The sequence below is a fragment of the Pimephales promelas genome, chromosome 12, assembly GCF_988280905.1.
Source record: "Pimephales promelas chromosome 12, fPimPro1.hap1.1, whole genome shotgun sequence".
NCBI classification, from domain to species: Eukaryota; Metazoa; Chordata; class Actinopteri; order Cypriniformes; family Leuciscidae; genus Pimephales; species Pimephales promelas.
Window position 1 is genome coordinate 32,505,150 of NC_142780.1, and position 25,846 is coordinate 32,530,995.

Consider the following 25,846-nt stretch of genomic DNA (forward strand, 5'->3'; position numbering starts at 1 on the left):
AAATAAACCTTTAGAGCAGCATAAACCTGCTGTAAGTGTAACGTATGAACTTAATTTCACATGTGACATTTACTGGATGACTTTCTTCAGCCTTGACCTAAAACTATTGCAACAGAACAAGACGTTTAACATCATCTTGAACGCGATAGTCGAGAAAACAGTTGCCTGTCTGTCTGCCTACTGTGTGATAGTTCAACTATTTCAGGTCAAATGCCACCATTTTTCACCTTCATATTCCACACAACACAAGTCTTATCAACAGGACGTGATTCATGCTCCTCAGTGACAGCACCTCGAATCTATTTATATTTCAGCTTTTATGACGGTCATAAGAATGACTGAGCTGGAAAGTTGAAGGCCAGGTCGACATCGTTTAGTTTTCCTTCGGTTGGTGAAGGTGAACCCAAATAACCTGTTTTTATGCAATCAGTATTAAGCAGTGTTGGGAGTAACGCATTACAAAAGTAATACATTACAGTAACATATTACTTTTTGCTGTAACGCAGTAGTGTAAGGCATTACTAATCAATTTTCAGTAATATTTTACTCGTTACATGTTTAGTGAGGCTTGTATTACAGTTGTATTACAGTGTATTGTCTGCTTTTACTTCTTAAAGGCAACAGACTATGTGAAAGTTTTAAAGCAGTCTTTTAGTGCCAGTTTAGAGCGGTCGCGTCTGTAACATTGTTTTTTCCTCATAAACGAACACGAAAATTAAAATAAAATGAATATTTTAAGTTCTATGGAGACTGGAGAGCCAACCCTTCCTCATCCGATTTGCGCAGTGTAATTAACAGAATTACAAAAATCGATTTTGCCTCCTATTTTTTTGTCACGCATGAATGTGTGTCTTTTCCCTAATATTAAAAATAAAACATAGACTGATATTTGTCTAATGTCTGGAGTCCTTTAAGGAAGTAGCCTATATACGTTTCAATACATGTATTTTCTGAGAATTTTTATTTCAAGTTTTGACTGCAAATGTCATGTCCATAATGCTGGACTTCCCCAATTTTAAACAATTTATCCTCAACTAGTTTTGTGGTGTAGGTCTACGTATTTTATAATGTTAGCTTCAAATAATACTAATAGCCTAATTTAAAGATAATTCAGCATTGGATATGGACGGTAAGGAGAATAACGCTGGAGTTGGAAGAGGTGTGTCGCGATTCTGTAGGTTCGTTGATCTGAGTCGTGTGGCGAATCGCGATTTCGGTTTCATATTGCATATCGTTACAGCCCAAAAGTTAAGTTCTACTTAGTTATTTTGGTGAAAGTAACTCAAAAGTAATACATGAGTAATGTAACGCATTACAATTCTGGGACAGTAATATTGTAAGGTAATGAATTACTTTTAAATAACAGTAACAAGTAATACCTAATGTATTACAGTTTGGAAGTAACTTGCACAACACTGGTATTAAGTAATTATTAGGTAAATGTTTTTTTTTTTTTCAAATAAAGGTTTATTTCAAGCCAAATAATCATATAGAACACACGGAATTCGTGATATATCGATTATTTGCGATAGTTCTGCTAAATAATTATCAATTTTAATCAACAACACGAAAGCAAAGCATGAACACCAAACATTCAACGTTAACTTAGCTAGGGACAGCTGACTTTCACATTAACGTTCAGAAACACATATACAAACTTAATCTTAGTAATAATAATCGTTTACAACTCACCAAATAACATCATGTCGAGACTTTAAACCTGACCAAATATAACGTTGGTTGAATAATCACTCGCAAAGGTCGCGCGCTTAAAACGGCACGCGCACGCCGCCACGGCCATTTCCCGCCACATTCGACAAAAATGCTTTGTTAAATTATAATTAGTCAAAATTAAGACAAAAAGTCGAAATTATGACATCTGTCATAAGTGTTTGTTTTTTTTATACTCGTCTTGAAATGACTAATGTACAAAAGTCTTACTATTAACATTTGAAATAAGCACTGATCTAATAAAGGTGTTCTTGTACTAAAAACCTATTTAATAGGTACAAGTTGGCTGTATAATTAAGCAGTATCTAATGAATTAGCAAGGAACGACTTACAAAAATCAAATAAATAAGTACTAATAGTAGGTACTAATCACTGATTCAGGGAAAAAAATACAATAAGGTAATGCAACATTCACCAATTTTCTGTGAGAATTGTTAACCATGCATTCATTAGTTCAAGGAGCTCATTGTTTCTGTCTTAAATTTATTTTAAATTAAAACATATTTATCAGTGTGATTTGTATGTACATATCTAAAACAACTTTAGACGTCACCTCTGATAACAGGTCACTCTAAATTGTAACGTAGAAGCATTGCATTTTCTGTAAAGTGGCTTTGAAATGATAAAGCACTATACTAAATGTGAATTGAATGCAACATCTGCAATTGATAAATTTAACTTGACACCAAGAACCTCAACAGTTCTCCAATAGTGGAAAACTCCTTTAGTGTGCCAAGCATCGTCACTCAGGCTTGCGACTGAAAACATTTATTGCATTATACCTGACCCCAGTCTCATCAATACCACATCCTCACGTCCCTCAGGGCATTAACCCAGTGACCTCCAGAGGCAGAGACCTTACAGTTGGTGAACTCTGAAATCATGAATTTCACAGCATGCAATACACATTTGTAAAATGTTAGCATGTCCCTTTAAAAAGAGTAATCATACATTTCTGAGAATGAAAGCAACTGCTTTAACTCATCCAAAGGTTTTTAGCACAAGTCAAATTATTAAAACACAACAAACAATAAATGTTTAAAGTTTTATTTATTCAAGCAGTTTAATCCAATGTACTTTTCCCAAATGTTCAGCTATCAACTGCAAGAACACAATTGACAATGAGCATTCAATTAAGAGGAATAAAAAGAAAGGAATGTTTTGGAATTTTCAAAATTAAAAGTTTTCTGTTTTTTTGTACATTTTTAATAATAAATCAAGGTCAAGAGCTCTCTCAACCTGGCAAAATATTTGGATGTAATCACTGTAGGGTTTTTTTCTGTTTTGAGTTTCTGGTTTTTCTATATTTATTCTCTTTTTTTAATGCGTCCTTGGTGAAGTCAGGGCCAGAGAGGTTCATTCTGGAAATGAATCAGAAAAGGTGTATTCAGACAAATGTCAAGCAGAGAAAATGAATCCATAAAATCATCATGAATTAGCAAAATCCATCTTCTCCCACCTTGCGTTAGACGGCCGGCACAGCAGTGCTGGGGACTGATTTCTGGGCGGCTTCCTTGGCCTGGTGAGCCTGCAGCACCGCTACTGCTTCATCCACCTGGAAAACATGTAAAACAGCCATTACACACTAGACCTGCTTGATTCTGGATACATTGAGAATCACGCTTTGTTTCAAACCGAGATCATTGTCCTACATTTGTCACCATCTGGTGGCTTTATGATGTAATCGTTATATGAAACACCATGCTACTTCCTAAATGTGACCTTTACTCGATTTTGATAGCTTGCGTAGACAGCAGTGTGTATATCCGAACTATAAACTTTAACCCAGACTCCCAGTACTTCTGTGAAATGAATATTTGTAACAAAGATAGACAGTGTTTTTGTCTGTTTCATACACCTTGATAGATTTTACGTGCATTTTCACTAGGAGCAGTGATAATGATATCCCCAATATCAGGACAAATCCAATAACTTGGAAAAACAAAAAGGAAAACACCACAGGACCACTGACCTTTGACCTCAGAGACTCCGGAGACTCCAGCATGTGGAGCAGCTCTGAATTGTCGATCTCCAACAGCATACCAGTGATCTTTCCAGCCAGACTGGGATGCATGTTCTGGATGAGCGGGAACAGGCGCTCACCTGTAGCAGGGCGAACGAGACATTTAAAATAAACATTTACATTCAATTAAGGGAAGCAAAACAGGAGCAAGAGAGATCGAACCGCTTACCCAGCATCTGCTTCTGTTCTTGTGGAGGGGCGGCAGCTAACATGGACGCAGTCAGTGGCTCCTGACCTTGAACGTGGACCGCAGGCTGAACAGGAGTCAAATATATTAACATTAGAAAACCTGAAAACACTTCTGTAAGATAACATGCTGTGATGTTCAATAAAGTTGGACAATTAACCGATAATAGTTGACAATTCAAAATCAGGCAATTGAGGTTTACTAAATGGTATCATCTGTGTAAAATGATTGTTAAAACAGATTATTGGAGTATATTTTAATAGGAAATACTATCAGTATTTCTGCTTCATTTTAACATATAAATCGATGTTATTTGAGCCCCTTTCACACAGCGCATTGAAATTGGCGGGAAATTCCCAGGAAATTGGCAGAACGCATTCTGTGTGAACGCGTGTATTGATACCGGCATCCATGCCGGGTTGGGGACCTAGTAACATTGCCAGAATCAGTCCCAGAACACGCGCTGTGTGAATAAAAGCCAGGACCAATGCCTTAACTAATGGGTGTGTCAGTGATGACGCTTGTGCCATCGCATGACTCTGTTGCTCTAAGAAGAAAGTTTGTGTTTGTCATCAACAAAGAAAGGACAAACAAATGTCTGCAAACTGGAACAAAGCAGAGACCAGGAGCTCCTCACTATCTGCGCTGAACCTGAGATCGTTCACCAGCTTTGTGGAATGGTATGCATGTGTACATGTTTTCAACGTGTACGTTACTAGGGTTGCCGCGGTGAGGAAAATTTCCCACCGGTTAATCGACGTGTGACAACACCGGTAATCCCGGTGTCACCGTGGAGGGCAGGGCGGGGGGGTTAAATAGCTTTTAAATGCGTGCGCGTTATACTTTCACTTTCGAAATAAGCGTCAATTGCTTGAATGGACAAAAAAAACAACTCGCTGATAATAAAACTTTTATTTATAGACTTTTATTAGCATAACGAACGAATAAAAATAACCCCATGCATAGGCTGAAAAAAGTGAAAATCGGCAAAATGTGGGCCCAAACAAATAAGAACCATAAAACGTTTATTAACGAATAAGAAAATAAAATAGGCCTAAATAAATTACACAAAGTTTAAATGAGATAAAACCAATTAAAAAGAGACGAATATAAAATAAAAACTTCAAAACGGACCTTAGCCTACATAAATGACACACTTTCACTTTCGAAATAAGCGTCAATTGCAATTCAGCGTCAATTGCTGGAATGGAGAAAAAAAAAAAACAACTCGCTGACAATAAACTTTTATTTAGACAGCCCTTTATTATAATAATAAACGAATAAAATATAGACAGAACTTTTATCAGCATAACGAACGAATAAAAATAACCCCATGCATAGGCTGAAAAAAGTGAAAATCGGCAAACTGTGGGCCCCCCCAAAAAAATAAAACGTTTATTAACGAATAAGAAAACAAAATAGGCCTAAATAAATTAAACAAAGTTTAAATAAGATAAAAACCAAATAAAAAGAGACGAATATAAAATAAAAACTTTAAAAAGGACCTTAGCCTACATAAATGACAGCACTCTAAAAAAAAAAAGACTATAAATTGGCATTTAAATCGGCAAACTGTGGGCCCCCCAAAAAAAAAAAACGTTTATTAACGAATAAGAAAACAAAATAGGCCTAAATAAATTAAACAAAGTTTAAATAAGATAAAACCAAATAAAAAGAGACGAATATAAAATAAAAACTTTAAAAAGGACCATAGCCTACATAAATGACAGCACTCTAAAAAAAAAAAAACACTATAAATTGGCATTTATTAACATTAATATATATTGGCCAAAATATTGCCAAACAGGCGCTTTTGCATTGCGTTTTGACACCAAATCTTCCGCCATTATCTTGCTTTTCTGTAATTTGACTCGTTCTCGTCTCCACACGTGCTAAATGGAATCCTGATGCTTGCTCATCTGTGACGTGCCGGCACGCGTTGCGCAGTTCATTTTTAATTATAATGCTCTCTTCAGAACTAAATAATTGAAAATTATTATTTTTAATTAATTCAAATAAATATTTTAGCAAAAACGAATACTTTAAAAAAAAAAAAGTCAAGACATCGCGGTGTCACGGTGGGAAAGTGATGTCACCGGTGATGGGGCTTAAAACCGGTAACACCGTCAACACCGTCTATCGCGGCAAGCCTATACGTTACACGCCTCATCCTGATGTCATGTGTCTTTCCGGGATCTTTACTGGTTGTATGTGAACGCACTCACAGATCCCAGCAAATCACTGACAGTGTGAATGAACCGAAATCAAACAATCTCGGGACAAATGCTGGGTCACATTATCCGTGTATTACCGGAATCTCTGTTTGAAAGGGGCTTTGCTGATCCTTAGAAAACTTCTAGTATATTTCACAAATAATTACAAGGTAAAAATAACACCATTGGATGTAATATAGATCCTACTTTATATATAGAGCTGTGCAATAATAGGTTTATTTTTTCTTCCAAATGACTCTATAACAGAGCCCGTCTAACGGAGAGCCTTGGCACTTCCTATTAGCCCCATTGTGCATCACCTTGGGTGCAGTTCCATTAGAATTCCACTGGAGGTGATCGCGGGCGAGTGCAGAATGAATGGGAGTCTATGGGGCTAAACGGCTAAATGCGTCTTTCACCTGCTTGTCGTTAAATCAACATAGATTTTATTGTTGTTTTCTCAAGTTCAATATAGATTATAGGCCAAAAGTCGAATGAACGAGTACTTATGTCCATTTGATTTCTTACAGGTTAGGCCGTTGTTGGCCGGAACACGCTAGCATTCTGCTATTGTGTGACGTCATCACAGTTTTGAACGGATTTTTAGAACAGATAAGTGAACTTAAAAATGCAATTTTCAGTTGAGTGTATTATCTTAGCCCTCCCTTCTGGATGCAACTTTCAAATTACATCATAAGAAAAGTGGATTTCTGGGGGTGAAACCCCATTGACTCCCATTCATTCTGCACTCGACCGCGAGCGCCCCCGCATGGACAGAGATGAGTTACTGCAGCCAGTCCAGAACCCGGAAGTAACAAGCCAGTGCCAATTCTCTTCAATTAGACGTTCTCTGACTATACTCAGTCTAGTGAATGTATTGTCCAAATCATTGCCTGATTTGGCCACATAAGTGTCAGTTGAGTGCGTGAACAGTCCAACACTCCACTTCCACAAGTGCATCATCTGGGTGCTAAAGTGCACATTTTGTTTTGGATTTTCTTTTAGTGTGATCACTATTCTACAAAATATCACAGAATTGTGCACAAGAATGCAAACTGGGATGCACTAGTTCTCAAATGTTTTTAAATTGGAGACATATTTTGGGGAGTCAACAACAAGTGCCATCAAATGTAAAACTAATACCTGCTGCATGGGAACCTGCGGCTGGTTGGGCATGTGCTGCTGCGGGTTGCGGACTCCAGGAGCATACTTGTACTGTGGCACTCCTCTCACCTGAGCGGTACCAGTAGCGGCACCTGCGCCAGAAGGACGAGGTCCCATCGCTTGAGACGCTGCCAGGAAGAAAAAGGACACTCAGGATCAAAGAACTGTAGTAATGCATTAGCTAAATGTGTAACAGCAAAGTTCACTCACCCATGCGCTGTGAGGGGATCATTCGAGGGACCTGGGAGGTGGGACGCACGGCACCGAAGGTTTGTGGACGGGGTGCAGATTGCCTGATGGCATTAGGCATATTCTGGAAATCTACAATGGAAACGAGAAACAAAACAATGAAACTAACCGTTATGGTTTAGAGTATGAGTAAACCGGAGAAAAGGGGGCGGAGCTACTCACGCTGTGGCCGGACACCCTGAGTGGCCCAGCGAGGACTGGGGCGGAGCTGTGCGAGCTGACTGGTGGGATAGTACGCAGCACGATTCTGAGCCTGTCAATCACACAAAAGAAGGGAATGTGAATCAATGAGGAATAAACTGTTCTGAATTGTCACTTCATGATCGTTAAAGAGAAGAAATTAGCAAAACTTAAAAAAAAAAAAAAAAAAAAAAGGCAAATTGTCTATTTTCTTGCCCAGTTGACACTTAATATTCTAGATTTGACTGCAAAGACATTGTTTATAGCTTAATGCCATGTTTATTAAAGGCTTTTAAAGTTCATCTTTGAAAAAGAAAAATCTATAACTAAATCTGGTCTTCATTAGAAATATTTTGTTTATTAGTAAAGTGAAAAGTAAAAAGTCGTAACAGTTCAATCAGAACAGTGATAAATGCAATAGGTGCATAAAGGAGAATCTTCATCCATTAACAAACATATGGCTTAGTCTAGAGTGGCCTATTCGACAGTGAGCGTAAATATATTCCTAGTGACATTCAAAATGTACATTATGGTTTCCACTAACCACAGAATTCATAACCACACGGACACTATTTATTAAAAACAAAACTAGAAATTAATTGGGCTGAATGACACCAGCTGCTTTTTAGCTCAACCAAATTTGAATTCGCAGTTCACGCTTTCAAACCAAGCAGTTTCATTGGTCAACATGACGAATTCTAATGGCCAACTCAAACCGTTGCTATCAATTTATTTGAACAATGGTGAATGTGACCACACCATAACTAGAACAGTGTTATCTGACCTGTGGAATGGCTGCCATGAAGTATCCAGATGGTGGTGCGGGCTGGTAGGGGTTGATGACGGGGTTCGGTACGGCTCTGACACTGGCCATCCTCTGCATGTATTGGCTGGTGAGGTGAGCCTGGCGCTCTTCTTTCCGCTGGGCCAGCGCGACGTACAAGGGCTTGGTGGCGACGATACGGCCGTTCATTTCAGTCACGGCCTTAGTGGCTTCTTCAGGGGAAGAGAAGCAGACGAACCCAAAACCCTTACTGCGGCCACCTTCCATCATCACCTGAGTGGATCACAAGATTCAACAGCATTCAATTCTGACGCTTGTGAGGGATTAATGTCAATCATCCAAACAAATCTCGAGGAAAACCAAAGATTTCAGACAATTTAAAATTGACAATTTGAAAGTTGAGACTTTAGAAATATTAATTTGTATGGATTTCTTTGTACCTTAGCACTGGTAATGGTGCCGAATGGTGCGAATTCTTTACGCAGGCGTTCGTCATCCAAGCCGTCATCAAGATTTTTCACGTAGAGATTTACTCCCTGTTAAAAACAAGATGAATTCAAACTTAAAGAAGCATCACTGAACCTTTAAGAACTTTACCACCCTCTAAATGTTTATATCAGCCAAACACGGGTCATTTTTTACCTGGTAGCGAGTCATGCGGTCCTGCTTCATTTGCTCAAACTTGCGCTTGAGCTCTGTCTGACGTTCGCCCTTCTTCTGCGCACGACCCACGTAAACCTGCTTTCCGTTCATCTCTTTCCCATTCATCTCATCCACAGCCTGATGATAAGAGGAAATGCATCAGGATACAACATTTTATCACAATAGTGATGATTACACAATGATATTAATCTGTTTCTACTCACTCTCTGGGCATCCTCGTGCCTCTCAAAGCTGACAAAGCCAAAGCCTTTAGATTTACCGCTCTCATCGGTCATGACACGAATGCTCAGTGCTGGACCTGTAATGACAGCCGAACACTTCAAAGATCTGACTCGTGCAATAAGGTCAAAAGCAGGCCCATTTACACAAAAGACAAGAACTATAATGATCAAGATGCAGTGGTCAAATCATTCAAAATATAAAACAGTCCACAACTACAAATATAACTCCAAAGAGAAACAAAGTCATTGAAATCACTTTAAGAACTACTTTTTTTTTCAGCTGATTTACAATAAAAACAAACATCGACAGCCAATCAGAATCCATTCCGTTATGAAGACGACAGCGCACCCTTATAAACAGAACGACACTGTTCACTGGTGTTGATGTTAATCTCATTCTTGGGAGTGAACAGGCTTTTACAAGCAGCAAAATACTCACCATATTTGTTGAATATCTCCCTCAGCTTCTCATCATCCATATCCTCTCCGAAGTTCTTGATGTAAACATTGGTGAACTCTTTGGCACGGGCGCCCATCTCAGCCTCGCGCTCCTTGCGAGACTTGAAGCGACCGACAAACCTTTAAGATGGAATAAGTTACCATTATTATTCTGAATGTGAATTTAAGTCCATAGAGGCTACATTCACGACAAACTCAAGAGTAATACGTTTTTAAACACTTCAATGAATAGTTATTAATTTTATATTTTATTTAAAAATACTAATATCTTCGAGTAGCTTAAATTAGTACGAATCATGCTTGAAACAGAATCAGCACACTTGACTCCAAACCGACAATTTAGTACAAAGTAGTTAATTCGAATGCACACTTACACTTTGCGGTCATTGAGCAACATGCCGTTCATTTTCTCAATGGCTCTTTCTGCGGCCTCATGGGTCTCAAAGTGCACAAAGCCGTATCCTTTAGAGCCGTTCTCATCGCAAACCACCTTCAGGAAGAGAACACCAGCACTGAGCACAAGCACCAAACACCAGAAACATGCACATCACTGCAAAGTGCAAACACACGTTTATTACCTTGCAGGACAGGATGTTTCCGAAGGCAGAGAATGTGTCGTAAAGGGCCTTGTTGTCGATGGACTTGTCCAAGTTCTTGATGAAGATGTTGCCAACACCACTCTTGCGCAGTGAGGGGTCTCGCTGGGACCACATGATGCGGACGGGTCGTCCCTTAATCACATCAAAGTTCATTGTGTCCAAGGCACGCTCAGCTGAAACAGGTAATTAAAATACATTAAATATCAGCATTAAGTTATGACCAACAAACCTTAACAGCAAAAGAAAATTAATGCTAGACTGCTAGAACTATAATAAAGATACATCTATATCTATTTTGGACTTCAAAACATGGTTTGTGTAGCGCCCTCTGGCGACAGTCTGAGTACATGTGTAAAACAAGTAGCCTACTCATTTCACCAGTTTTTTACATCGGTTGTGTCGTCATTTGAATTGAATTATGAATAAAGGGGCCAAATCCATATTTCAAATCACACATGCAAGTTTTTTTTTTTCATAATCATTGAGATTCATTACACACATTGCATTTGACTTAAAGCTTCCGGTACACACAACAAAATATGTACAAGGACACATGATTCGTTAAACAAAAATTTCTGTTCGTGAGGTTAATGTCCTGAGAGAAGATATTTTTCTCTTGGCCTCGGTAACGTTAACGGAAACTAAGACATACACCAGTCCTAATACAAACGTCCTAATAGCCCTGTTAATAAACATTGAACTTAGAATTTTAACCGGAGGACGGTCACGTGCCGCACGTGTCCGTGATTCCAAACTAGCTGGACATCCAAAAGCAATTTAAAACATTGTGTTAGAAATCAACCGGGAGCGTTTGCTTACCGTCAGCGGGTTGCTGGAAGTTGACGTAGGCGTAACCGAGAGAGCGGCGGGTCATCATGTCCCTGCACACCCGAATGGACAGAATGGGCCCGGCAGGGCTGAACTTCTCGTAAAGCATGGCCTCGGTGACATCCTGGTGCAAATCCCCCACATACAGGGAGGCCATCGGGTAACTTGGAGCGCTAGGGTTCATCTTTCTTCCGTACGACAAAAGAGCGATCTACCGCAACACCTGGAAAAACTGACGAGTTTAGTAATGGCGACGCACGAGCTCCAAACTAACGTTACTCGGTTTAATTTACCTTTCGAAAACGCCTTAACACGATAAATACCCTTAAAGAACAGTATTGAAGACTAATTAAAACGCGTTTGGTAACGAATTGGCGTCGACGTGTTCGCGGTGTCGATGATAAGATGATTAAAATCTCCTCAGGCCTACTGCGGTGCTGCCTTAATAATAAACTTCTCAAATCTGTCCGCTGATCCTGCTTCACCGAGGTACTCGGCAATAAAAGTAGATTTTTTGTTTGTATTTTTTTCTTGTTTTGTGATTTTTTTTGTATTTTTGATTTTTTATATAAGATGAGTGTGCCGAGGCTCTGTGGCACACGCGCTCTCTCTCGCACCGCACAAGGTAGGGGGAGAGAAGCGGAAGTACGGCTCAGATAAGAAGGCGTCCTCGCCGGAAGTTGCGTGCGCTTCTTTTATTTTTTTTACGTAAGAGCAAAATAAGAGTCAATCAATGTGCGTTTCTGCCACATTTGAAAAGAATCGTGCTTTGGTAAATCTTAATTATCACATAAAAAGTCATAGTTATGACATAAAATATAGACATTATGAGATAAAGTCGAAATTATGTCATACTGTGACTCTAAATCAAAATTATGAGATTAAAAATATCTAAATTATTATTAAAAAAATCTAAATTATTATTTTAATGTCGTAACTATGAATTTATGGCCTGGTTTCACAGACATGATTTAGATTAAGACCGGATTAGGCTTTAGTCCAATTAGAACATTTAAGTTGCTTTTACAAACATGCCATAGGAAACAAAAAAAAGTTACTTGTGTGCATCTTGAGGCAAAACAATGGCACTAATATATTTTAAAATATGTTAAAACAGCTCAAACATGCATTTTAGTCTGTGACTGTGACTAGTGTGGCCTTGTCTGTGAAATCAAGGGTTTTTGTCATTATTTATACTTTTTGTAATAATTATGACTTAATAATTTCTACTTTTCATCTTATAATCATGATTCCTTATAGTCATGATTCATGACATACTATGTTATAATTTCTTCATAATTACCATTTACTAAAGCATGATTTTCTTTTTCTTATGGGACCGAAATAGGTGTCCATAAATAAGAGGTGAATGTCAAGGTCATGTGTTTGTTCCCCAGGGAATGTATGCAGTCATGAAGCAGTCATGCCAAATGCATTAAAAAGAGGTAGTTCAACAAAAGAAAGAAACTCATATAGGTTTAGAACAAATTGAGGGTAAATAATTTTTAGAACAAATTGAGGGTAGACAGAACAAATTGAGTGTAGACACAATTTTAATTTTTGGGTGAACATTTAAATGTCATATAAATTTACCAAAATATCTTTATGCTTCTTGCCTCCTGGTTTTTAGCTCTTTTCTTTCAATAAATAAAACCCCCAGCTCATTTATAATATGCAATCTGTTAATAAACTGCTATATATACATAATCTTTATCATTTGACACTCATCAACTGCATTGACTCAACTTTGAATTTAATATGGAAAATTAAATGTGGAATTGGTATTTTAAACTTAAAATAAAAAATAGAAAACATTTAAAATAAAAAAAAAGCCTTGGAAAACAAACAAACGTGAAAAAATATTTATTTATATTGTTGCATGACATTTCTTAACTGACATTGAAAGAAATGCAAAAATATATATTTATTTATATTGTTGCAGAACAATATTTTTTAATTGACATTAAATTGTTAAATTTATTAAAAGAAACATTACAAAAATGAATAAACACGCTGTGGTCAGTGCATTGATATCTGTCACAGGCAGTGAGAATAAGGGCTGCTGAAGGACATCGGTGTCGCGTCCATTGGCTGATAAGATTGATAAGCAGTAAGTGCTTCATTCACCTGAACACACACAAAAATTACACACTACAGAAATAAATCATACATCAAAGCAGCCAAAGCCAAACTAACAGGAACAAACCTTCATGCACAAAGATTCATAGCAGTGCAGCAACTGCATCAGTTCAAATTCATCCATCTCTAACAGCATTTCAGTGACCGTATTCGCCAAGGGCCCTACCATGTCCTGGACGAGTGGGAAGAGGCTGTGAACTGTGGAAGAATGGAGATGCATGTTTAAAAGACATGGTCACAAATCAAACAAGAGTTTGAAAAGACAGAAAAACACAATAAAACAGAAATAAACTTGCTCAGAATCTGTTTGAGGTTTTCCGGTGAGCTGGACATGGATGTGGTCAGAGACTCCTGGACCTTAATGTGGACGAGAACATGTACAATACGTTTTTATAAAAAAATCTAAATAAAAGTTTCTTTGTATGACTTTGTGCTTTATTTGATGGCTTGCGTTTAAAAATATTTATTTATTTTAGAGGGAGAGAGAGTGAGTGAGAGCGTGAAAGGGTGAATGATGAATGAACGAGAGAGTGAATTAATCATTTATATGTCGCTTTTTTAAAGGGATACTTCAGGATTTAGCATTAAGCTTTGTATTAGTAGAAAATCTGTAGTGTTTTCAAATTACCGTGCTTTCCACTCTCATATCCCCCTGAGATGAGAGATTTATGTATTTTTGTCTGGAAAAAATCGTCATTTTGCGTCATCGAAGGATGTTTTTGTCTAGAGTCTAAAGACTACAGTCAGTAGTCGGGTCTTTCCCGCATGTCCTCAACCCGCCCATAGAGGGCGATCTCACTCACAGAATGAACACATAGTGTCGGCCATCTTTTTTTGAAAGCTAGGCTAGCAGGCTCTTGTTCTGTGGAGAAAGCTGAGTAGTCGGGGTTACCATCCTCTTTTTCCCGGACATGTCCGGCCGTCGATGTCCGGGATTCAGCTTTTGCTTTCTGCAGTCGCCATTCATTGTTTACATGCACAGCTTTTGTTTCAATCTGACTGAATTCATTCCGATTGGTGGATCTGAATGTAGTGTTTACATGAACGCTAAACAAGTGATCGGTTGATGTGTGTGTTTTAATATTGCTAAGAAAATTCCCGCTCCTCCGTGAGAGATACGAGACCGGTGCGTCTCACAGGTGTCGCTCATCGCTAATCACGCCACCGGCCTTGCGCCATTCTCCCGCGGCCCTCACTCGTCCCGCTCGCCACAGTAAACATGATGAATGGCGACTGTAGAACGCAAAAGCCGAATCCCGGATATTTTGAGCGTTCTCGAAACACATTTTCGGGCAGACTCATCACAGAGACTCACTAATAGCCTAGACTTGTTGTTTAACGCTCTGTTACCAGTAGGCGTGGCCACCAAGGGCAGCGAAGCAAGTGCATTCTGGGAGTTGTTGTCTTTCATCCACATAAGTCAAAAATACATTTTCTGGCTTTTCTCAGTCTAGAAAGCTCCAAACTCAAAAATAATTTCACATTTCTTCTACATAAATGACCCACTTTAGATACACATTAATCTTTCCAGAAGTGAAGTATCCCTTTAAGTGACTTGTTTAGTGCACCTGTTGGACAGCCCATTGCTCCTGCGGTGCGCTGGTGAACTCGTGATGGTTGTTATCTACAGGTGTGTACGTGTGTTGCAGTTCTCGGTTCACTGCAGCTGTGCTGGGCGTCCAGGGAGTGAAACTGGCTGTGAGGAAGACAGATAAAGAAATCCATCAGAAGCTTTAGCTCAGTGGTTCCCAATCCTGGTCCTGAAGGTCCTGCTCATTTTAGATGTCTCCCTAATCAAACACACCTAATTCAAGTCATCAGCTCATAAGTAAAGACTCTAAGAACTGTAATGGGTGTGTCAGATTAGACAGGGCCTGTTTACAGCAGGGGTGATTGCACCAGCTGTTCTGTCAGCTTGTTTTGACGTAAAGTTATAACTTACGCACTACTAAATATTTTTGGGTTGCACCGTAAAACTTTGTTGAAGTGTAACTTTACACATAATAAACTATATAGTTATTATGGAAGCCTCTGATCAGGAGAAACGGTTACTGTAAAAAATGATTTGTAATCACATTTTTTCTTTTGTCAAATCAACTTAGATAATTTATGTAGTTCAGATAACATAATATTTTGAGTTTCTGATGATTAAATCAATCTTCTTCGTATTAGCTCAATTTTTCCATTTCAATGAACTTAAAATTTTAAGGCAACCAGGTTAATTCATTTTTTTAAGTTAAACCAACAATTTTTTTTTACAGTGTAGTAGACTTACAGAATAGCATCAATAAGCTTTTGTTTTCCCTGACAGACTTCAATTCTCTAGACACATGTGACAAAGCTGACATTTACACTTGCTTACATTTTAAGAGAGAGAACATTATGTGAACAGATTACTTTGTTAGAGGCTCTTCAACAAACTAAATTCCTAAGGTAATTCCTCATATCCGTATTGATCTTTATTCCTTTCAAATAGTTTCTGAAAGTTATTTACGTATAAAAATGCCTACTTATAATTTAGTACTATTGTATTTAATGGAAACTTATATTTACCGTTAGATATGTGAGGCAAAAGAAGTTAGAGTGAAGGATAAACTGAAATTCACAGCATTTAAACAATTTCTACTCACGTATTTGAAGGGTAATTGAGGATCATTGAGGGTAAATGTCATATTTTACATCTACGCATTACTTTAAAGAGTGCTTACAACCTACTCAGCTACGTTCTGCATTAGGAACAAATAGTACAGAGTTAGTTACAAACGAGCTAGTGTGGACTTCACGTTTCAGTTTAAGTGATGTGAATGGGGTGATGGTGACTGCAGATGGAAAGTAGCCCTGGGGCTAATTCTGGCATATTTACACTACTGAAATGTTTATCAACATGCATTGTCCCTTTTAAATAAATAAATAAATAAATAAATAAATGGTTGGTGCAACCCTGCCCTGGTCACTTTACAGTACGTGTTTTCTCTCTATTATGCTATCTAATGAATTATCATAAATATGAGTTTCCTAATTTAAAATTGGACTTGAAGGCCATCTCTAGTCATATTTACCACTGAAAAGCTCTGGAATAAAAGTGTCCGAGTTGGGCGGTTTAAGATTTTAAGTTAATATATATATATATAAATTAATATAAATTATATATATTAAAAATTATTAATATTAAAAATTAAAAATTATAAAAAAATTAATTATATAAATTACAACATATTCACATGTTTACAGCTCTCTCACATTGGATATACATGGGTATACACATACAATTGTGTACCAGTGTTTTAATTTTTGATTGTTTTTATTTCAAATGATCTATTTATTTAAATTGTAAAATTTTTATGATTAAATAAAAAATTGTTCTTACATTTTTATTTAAATTTAGTTAAATTTGAACCCAAAAAACGTTACGTAGTGTACTTTTCATTTTAGTAAGAGTTTTAATTTGAATGGTTTAATTTATCTTTATTTTTTATTTTATGATATAATACATTTTTGTGTTTTATTTAGATTTTTTGTAAGCTCCGCTCAAGAACGCCATATCTAGTCCTATTTACAACTGGAAAGCTCTGGAATAAAAGTGTCCGAGTTGGGCGGTTTAAGATTTTAATATATGTATATTTCAATATTAATATTTAATATATATATATATATATATATATATAAAAATTAGCAACACATTCACATGTTTACAGCTCTCTCACATTGGACAATGCTGAAATCACATGCAGGTATACACATAAAATTGTGTACTAGTGTTTTTATTTTGATTGTTTTTATTTCAAATGATTTATTTATTTAAATTGTTACATTTTTATGATTAAATTAAAAATTATTATTTAAATGTAGATAATTTTGAACCAAAAAAAGTTACATAGTGTACTTTTCATTTTAGTAAAATTTTAATTTGAAACATTTTGCATTTGAGTTTTAATTTGAATGGTTTAATTTATCTTTATTTTTTATTTTATGATATAATACAAAGCATGGTTTAATCTATCTTTATTTTTATTATGATATAATACATTTTTGTGTTTTATTTTGATTTTTTGTAAGCTCCGCTCAAGAACCCCAGTTTGGGAAACCCTGATGTAAATAATCTCATTGTTGTGTGTTGTGTAAGAAGGTCTGCTCACACTGATGACTGATGTTCTGTGCGTTCCCCTGAGCGCCGGGTTGAGGTTGGGTGTTGTGGTATGAAGAGTAATTCTGATCCTGTGAAACGTACAGATCAAGCATGTAATAAAGCCCATCACATGTGCTTTTCTCCGATGAGAGCATGTGATGTGAATCTCGACCTGTGTTGGTAAGAAGTGCTCCTGCTGTCGAAGGAAGCTTGCCCTTCTCATCATGTATTGGTGGATGAGATGGGCCTGCCGCTCCTTCTTCCTCTGGGCGAGACAGACGTATATGGGCTTGGAGTCGATGATGCGGCAGTTCATCTCAGTAATGGCTCTGGTGGCCTCTTCAGGACAGGAGAAGCAAACGAACCCGAAGCCTTTACTGCGGCCGCCGTCTGTCATCACCTGAATGAAGAAGGAAAAAAAACACAATCCTGGATCTATGGCTGCTGTTTTATTTGCATTTACTATTTCTGTATGATGAAAAATGAATCCCTACCGTAGCGCTGGTGATGTTCCCGTATGGCGAGAACTCTTTGAGGAGAAGATCGCTGTCTACGCTGTCGCTCAGGTTCTTGATGTACAGATTCACTCCCTGTCAGGATGATCAAAGTGTTTTAAGACCCGTTCACAAGACCGACAACTAGAATAGGAACATCAATGTTAACTATAATAACTAATAACTATAATGATGATCCCTAACTAGAATGATAACTATATTGGTATGCACACCAGCAGATGATAACTAGAATAGCTTTAACTAATCTAATGTTAACTTTAAAATACATAAATAAAAGGATAACTACTGATAACTATAATTATAACTTTAACAATAACTATAATGACGGCTATAACAATACTATTAGCCTATACTATACTGATTATGCTAATGATAACTCTATAATACCCAAAGATAACTATAATAAATGCAATAACTAACATTATAACTTTACAATTAACTATAATAACTCTAATCATAACTATAATGCTAACTAATAATGATTATTAACAATAATAACCATAATAACTATAACCATAAATGCAACAATAACTGTAAAGCTATCTATAACACTACCTGTAATAATCACAACTTTAATAATAACTATAACCATAACAATAACAATACTTGTTTTATATTACTATATTATATTAACATGTTTATTACAAGCACGCGCTGCAGTTTTGTTGTCTGCCACTTTAAATGCTGACTTTCTTTAAAGGTGGATTCTGATTGGCTGTAAATGTTTTTATTGTTTATCAACTGAAAAATCAAAGAGTCATGGTGTCCACTTCCCTATTTTTTAGAGCAATTTGAGGATTAGAGCAATTGTAAAAGCATAGTTATCGTTATAAATCGTCCTTAGTGTACAAGCATGGCCCTTTAATGAGAGTATTAATTTCAGAGGCGTCACTGGTACCTGAGAGCGCATGATGTTCTCCTGTTTTAACTGTTCAAAGCGTCGCTTCAGTTCCACCTGACGTTCTCGTCTCTTCTGAGCTCGGCCCACGTATATCTGTCTGCCGTTCAGCTCCGTCCTGTTCAACTTGTCCACGGCCTTGGGGTTATATAACACACTTCTCTTATTTATCTCCTTATGAGGTCCACGTATAATCAGTGTTAGGGGTTATGCATTACAAGTAAGTTGAGTTATGTAATCAGATTACTAGTAAAGTAACGCATTACTTTTAAATATCTGAGTTCCTTTTGCAAGAAATTTACGCAAGTTACTTTTTTTTCTACTGTTATTGACTGACAGCTCTCCTGTGCCTGTGTTGAGAGAAATCATGAGTAAGTGCAGCATTGTGAGAGCTATGTTATAGTAGTTCTAGAATAAATGTGACCAGGTATTTACTCTCACTTGCAAAAAAAATATATTTAAGTTTTATTTCTTCCCACAAACTTTTTACATTTTGTAGTCATTCAGTCCCGTTCCAGTACGATTCTGTCTTCTTCAAGGTTTTTTTATTTTTTCATTGAGAATAGAGTGCCGAAGTGATGATGTCACTTTGTAGGACAACTCGGAAGTTAGCGGCGCATAAGTTCCCTAGGTCGAAAAGCTATGCATTTTCCCCATAGACTTGTGGGAAATCGCCAAAAATTAGATCTGTGTTCAACAAAGAGTTGTGACCCTTACACATTTTGTCTATCAAGATAATCTTTAATCCAAAAGTAAATCCAAAATTTATACATTTGAAGCCTATATAAAGTTTTAAAAAACACAAGCAGGTTATAATTGGTCAGTTTTATGCCATAGATCACAACGTGAAAATATTTAGAGGTTTTGTTCACCACAGACCTTATTTCAGGCAATTTAGCAAAAACCCATTAAAAAACACAACCGGGAGTGCTAAAATGCTAACTCATAACTATATATATATATATATATATATATATATATATATATATATACACAGTAGGTGTGTGTATACACAGACAGACATTATAATATATACAAATATAATAATTTATACAGTACACACATATTGTGTAAGCAAAAACTTTTAGGTTAGATGTGATTAATCGATTTGACAGCACTAAAAGCATATCAATTATCCTAAACTACTGTATGTAGCAGAATGGGAGTGTGAAAAAACCTCATCATAAGAGCCATTTGGCACACAACTTATGGGGTCTTGTGTTTAAATGGGAGACAAAATTTGAAAAAAGCAGCATTGACTTCTAAAAATTGTGAAGTTTAAAGCACAGAACCAGACAAATGCTGCCAATAGGATCCTTTGCAGCCCATAATATTCCTAATTGTGTGCATGTGCTTTGCTGTTGGTTGAAAGAAGAAAATAGCCTTGTGATGGAGTGTTTTAAATCAGTAAACACTCAAACACACAGATCACTCTTTTCCCTCGTCTGGTTCTCTGTTTCATCTCTCACCTGCTTGGCATCATCGTGTTTCTCAAAGCTGACAAAACCAAATCCTCTAGAGTTTCCCCTCTCATCCGTCATGACGCGGACGCTCAAGGTTGGGCCTAAAATAAAAAGAAAAGTGTGAAAGATGCAACAGAACAAGATAACAAGTTTCATCTATACTTCCATAAAACAAATCCTCACCGAATTTGCTGAATATCTCAGTCAGTGTCTCGGAATCCACATCTGCTCCAAAGTTCTTGATGTAAATGTTTGTGAACTGTTTTGCTCTCTCCTGATATTCAGCCTCGCGCTGCTTTTTCGATTTGAAGTGGCCGACGAACCTTAAAGGTGCGACAAATGAAACTCATTGTAATTAGTTACTGTACTTCAGTATCTTTTTGGCTACTTTGTACCTTGTCTGAGTAAGTTACTTTTACTCTCGACTTGACTACATTTTTGAATAAGTATATGTACTCTTTACTCCAACATTTGTAATGAGTATTACAAACTACATTTTGCATGTCACCTATTTCTAGGTTTATTTGTTACAAAAGCGATATCCCCATCTACAGGGCAATGAAGGTACTATATATTGTGTGCTTTTCCCTTGTTCACCCTTGTTTAAAATACTTTAATGTGAGTATGACAAGCCGTTTTAACTTTTAATCATTTCCAGGATATGAATTCTTGATATCAACAATTCAGTTTTCACTAGTTAAAATAATAGTTATTGATATCAGGAATTAGATTTCTTCTAGTAACAATGGCAATTTTTGATATCAGAAATTACATTTCAACTAGTAAAAAGTTTCATTCTTGATATCAACGATTCAATTTTAACTAAATGGCAGCCTATACAGTCCCTCCAGGATTTCACGATTTTTTTTTGTGATTTTTGCGATCAAAATGACTGATTTTGTGGTGGTAATTTCCCAAAATTTGTGAAAAAATTTGCGATTTATATATAACATTTACCATAATAGTATTCAGTCCTTCCAGAAAAACGCGGAGCTTTTTTGTGATTGTTGCGGGCAAAAATTGATTGATTAGCCTACTCGGCCCGTTTTCTTTAAAAATGCGATGGAATATGCGGGATATTTATGCAATTTTATGCGATGAAATTGCAGGAATTTGCAAAAATTGAGAGAACTTGCAAAAATTGTGGTTTGATGAAAAAGATTTCTCTTTTTCAGTGATTCCCCCAACATCCTGTTCTCACTAGGCTAATGTAAGAGACATTTCTTATTACTTCCTTTGATAAGCAAGCATACTACATCATAGAAAGTGCTGGGAATATTTAATTTCTCATCTTGTTTTATTTCAGACTATAACGAGTGTAAATAAGGTGTGGCCCCTTTAAGAGCTGTGCGCTCCCTGTTGAACTCTCTGCAGTGTTATATGTGTGCCTCGAACACCCCATGTGTGCGGGTAATTTCTGTTTGATGCTACTTCTTTTATCTTATGTTGTTTATTAAGTAACGATGTGACGGTAGAACGTGTGACAGACAGTTATACGAGTTCGATTTGTGAGATGTCAATCGCCTCCGTGAGTCTGTCCGGCGTCGCGTAATTGCGTCACTTCATAACGTTCCCATGGAAACAGAGGGAAATGGCTGCTCTTGTGTGAAGCAAACGGAACATTTTTTAACTTTCTACTAAAATACATGTGACTTTTTTTTGCAACGAAAATGCGAGGATTATGAAATTATGCAAACCCCGCATATTTTGCAAGGAAATCGGCAATTTATGCAGCGAAAGTGCGGCGTATTTGAAAAAATGCGGCCCCGCATAAATATGCAGACTTTGGCTGATTTTGCATTGAATTCAGCGATCGCATAATTGCGTTTTTCTGGAGGGACTGCCTATAGTGACATTTCACTAGTGAAAAATACAATTACAGATACCAGCAATTAAATTGTTGATATCAATAATTAAATTTTTTTATATAAAAAATGAAATTGTTGATATCAAGAACTCATATCCTGGAAATGAATAAAAGTTAAAACGGCTTGCCATATGTGAGTGCATTATCAGCTAGTTGCAGGATATTTGAAATGAGGACATGACGTCCAGACAGTGCATGTAGGCATTGACTTTTTTAGGCTTTAATAATAATTAACATTATTTTATTAACACTATATAGATGGCCTTTTTGAATGATATGGGTAATTTATGCCCCTTTTGAGCACTTGAGCTTAACTGAGAGATTTTGTAGACATCTAAAAGGCTGTTGTGTCGACCTTGATTTATTGCAATATTGAGGTTTTCAGTTTTATTTCAACTTTACAAAAAAATAAAATAAACACGTGATTGCTTGTGAGTGCATCTTTTATTTTACAGTACTTTAGTAGCCCATGTTAAAATCTATGGAAGCTTGTTTCCGCCATTGAACATATAAAAAAATTCGACATTTTTCTCACAATTGCGAGGTAGTCAGAATTGCGAGAAATAAAGTCGCATTGAGGAAAAAAAATGACATAATTTAGACTTTTCATCTCGCAATTCTGACTTTATAAGACATAATTCCGAGTTTAAACCTCGCAATTCTGACATCTTATGTGAGATATAGGCTTTTGCGAGTTATCAGGCCAATTCTAAGGGGGGAAAATACTACGGTCCTTTACCCCCTCAGAATAGTTTATACCTCACAATTCTGACTTTTAAAACGCAATTGTGAGAAATAAAGTCAGACTTGCGAGATGTAAACTCGCAATTGTAAGAAGAAAAAGCTAAAAAGTCGCAATTTACCTTTTTATTTTCCATTCTATGGGGGAGCTTCTATAAAAATCAGGTTGTAGCCATTGGAATTGGTGACTTGCAGTGAAGTCATTTTTGCTGTGAGGTATCTGTAGCCTACTTTTCCCTAAGCTTTTCAGGTAACGTTACTCTTTTTAACTTTAAGACTCAACATGACGAAATCGATGCATTTAGTCACGACTTACACTTTCAGCTCGTTGATCAACATGCCGTTTAATTTCATGATGGCTTTTTCAGCAGCTTCACGCGTCTCAAAGTGCACATATCCAAAGCCCTTGGATCCGTTTTCATCACAACACACCTTAATGAAAAGAAACGTGCTTCAGATTCTCCTGCGCTGGATATTTATCTCTTATAAGAGCTGGAGGTGGAGAACGTTACTTACTTTACAGGACAAGATGTTTCCAAATGATGAGAAGATGTCAAACAGGCCCTCGCTGTCAATGGATTTCTGCAGGTTCTTGATGAAGACGTTTCCCACGCCACTCTTCCTCAGGGAAGGGTTTCGCTGACACCACATTAGACGCATTGGCTTGCCCTTCATGAGGTCAAAGTTCATGGTATCCAAGGCTCGTTCGGCTACGATGTAAAGGAGATCCAACGTTACAATGAATTTCTTGAATAATTGGATCATTTTAAGTGCAGATTTTCAAATGCTTTTTGTTTATTGATTCCTCGCAAATCAATAAACAAGTGGCAATCAGAAATGTGTCAGCCATATTCACTGCAAAAAATTGTCAGAAGTAGGCTATAAATATCTAAAAATTCTTAAATGCATAAATTGACTTGAGATGAAAAAAACATAACATGCAAACTGTAGCCTATAAAATGTATTTTTTGCTTTTAAAATAATCTGCCAGTGCATGGTTAAGAAAAATAATCTTGTTTTCTCTTTGAATTAAGTTTATTTTTCTCATCCCATTGGCAGAGATATGTAATCCTTAAATTAAATCTAACATTTTTAGAAAACAAGACTTAGGCTATCTAATGTAATTTTGCATATTAGATATGCATATTATTTTAACTTATATCAAAATGAAGTGAGTTTATGCTTACAGTGAGAAAAAATATTTGCCAATGCGCTCTGAAAAACAGCAGATATTTTTCAAGAAAAAAAATCACTTCATTCTTATTTTTTTCAGAAATGTAATTTTTTTTAACTAAACAATCCTTACATATGTTTAATTGAATAACTGAACAATCCTTAATCAATTATTCAATTGAAATAGGCTACAAGGTTATTCAATGCGTAAATCTTAAAATGCTTAATTTATTTGAGTGCATAATGGTAAGTTATATCAATTCATTCATTCCATTATAACTTGTTTCAAATATTGTTTCCTATGCTCTATGGAATAGCATGGAAAAAATACTAAAAATAGTAAATTCAAGAAAATCAGAAATTAGGCCTAGGTTACAGAAATTGACATTTACTGGAGTGACATAGGAAATTGACATTTACTGGAGTGACATAGGACTTTCTTTCTTTCTTGCTTAGGTAAGTTACAAAAATATTTCACGAAAGACTTGTGAAATCAATCACACTGGTCAGTAGATTAATAGTGTTATGGTGATGTTCTCAATCGTCTCACCATCAGTGGGTTTCTCGAAGTTCACATAGGCGTATCCGAGCGAGCGGCACGTGACTTTATCTCGACAGACTCGGACTGACTGAACCGAACCGACAGACCCGAAGCGCTCGAACAGCATGGCTTCAGTCACGTCCGGCTCCAGATCGCCCACATACAGCGAGCTGTTCACCCTCATCTTCATCAGATATTAGGAATATTATAATTAATGATCGATGCAGAACTGAAAGCATCCGAGATTCAATCTGCCAGACGCTTATAACGATCAACGAATCGGATTTAAAAGATTCAGTCAGATCATAAATAAACATTCCCGTTTATCTTCATCGTTTTATTCTGCGCTCTGAAAAACAACACAAAATCACATCTTGACATGGGCATGATTGCATTCATGGCGATTTTTATCTTATTTAACGTATTACAATTATACGTTTGAGTGTTTTTAGTGTCAATGCTTTATTGACTCGTTGTGGACCTTTTCTTGCGGTCACTTGTTGCATGAAAAGACTCGCGAGTTGAGAGTTTAATATAAAAAACTTTTTTGTGTTGCTCAAAAGGGTAAATCATGAACAAAAGTTTAATTTTAAGTGTTTTCAAGGATTTATTTTAATTGTTTGAAACATTTTAAGACCTCTCCATCTTAATCTTATTAGAATATGAATTTTGTATATTATAATATACCGTAGTGGTTAAAAGTCTGGAAACATTACTATTTTTTGTTTTTGAAAGAAGTATCTTATGCTCATCAAACCTGTGTTTATTTGATCAAAAATACAGAATAAAAAAATAGTAATATTTGTGAAATATTATTACAATTTAAAATAATGCTTTTCTATTTTAATATACTTTAAAACGTAATTTATTTCTGTTACCAAAGCTGAATTTTCAGCATCATTACTCCAGTCTTCAGTGTCATATGATCCTTCAGAAATCATTCTAATATGATGATTTATAATCAATGTTGGAAACAGTTGTGCTGCTTAATATTTTTTTGTAACTTGCATGATAGAAAAAGATAAAAAAAATAAAAAAAGAACAGCATTTATTCAAAATAAAAAAAATGTTCTATCACATTT

The 25,846-nt window shown here is 36.5% G+C and overlaps 2 protein-coding genes across 2 annotated transcripts; both read right to left on the reverse strand.

Annotated features, from left to right (window-relative positions):
* Window positions 1–2,762: 2,762 nt before the first annotated feature.
* pabpc1a (poly(A) binding protein, cytoplasmic 1a) lies at window positions 2,763–11,943 on the reverse strand. Its single transcript, XM_039660837.2, has 15 exons — window positions 11,293–11,943; window positions 10,453–10,646; window positions 10,249–10,364; window positions 9,855–9,994; window positions 9,398–9,492; window positions 9,174–9,311; window positions 8,972–9,067; window positions 8,532–8,804; window positions 7,730–7,820; window positions 7,529–7,639; window positions 7,298–7,446; window positions 3,924–4,008; window positions 3,704–3,834; window positions 3,191–3,286; window positions 2,763–3,092 (listed from the first exon to the last, which is right to left on the reverse strand). Exons 1-14 carry the CDS (start codon window positions 11,483–11,485, stop codon window positions 3,197–3,199), a joined length of 1,902 nt encoding a protein of 633 aa, XP_039516771.1. The 5' UTR covers window positions 11,486–11,943; the 3' UTR covers window positions 2,763–3,092; window positions 3,191–3,196.
* Window positions 11,944–13,149: 1,206 nt separating this feature from the next.
* LOC120471095 (polyadenylate-binding protein 4-like) lies at window positions 13,150–23,844 on the reverse strand. Its single transcript, XM_039660833.2, has 12 exons — window positions 23,567–23,844; window positions 23,367–23,482; window positions 20,626–20,765; window positions 20,449–20,543; window positions 18,980–19,117; window positions 18,061–18,156; window positions 17,739–17,966; window positions 17,577–17,655; window positions 15,009–15,136; window positions 13,737–13,797; window positions 13,508–13,638; window positions 13,150–13,428 (listed from the first exon to the last, which is right to left on the reverse strand). The coding sequence occupies exons 1-12, from the start codon at window positions 23,813–23,815 to the stop codon at window positions 13,339–13,341; spliced, it is 1,551 nt and encodes a 516-aa protein (XP_039516767.2). The 5' UTR covers window positions 23,816–23,844; the 3' UTR covers window positions 13,150–13,338.
* Between the last annotated feature and the right edge of the window lie 2,002 nt (window positions 23,845–25,846).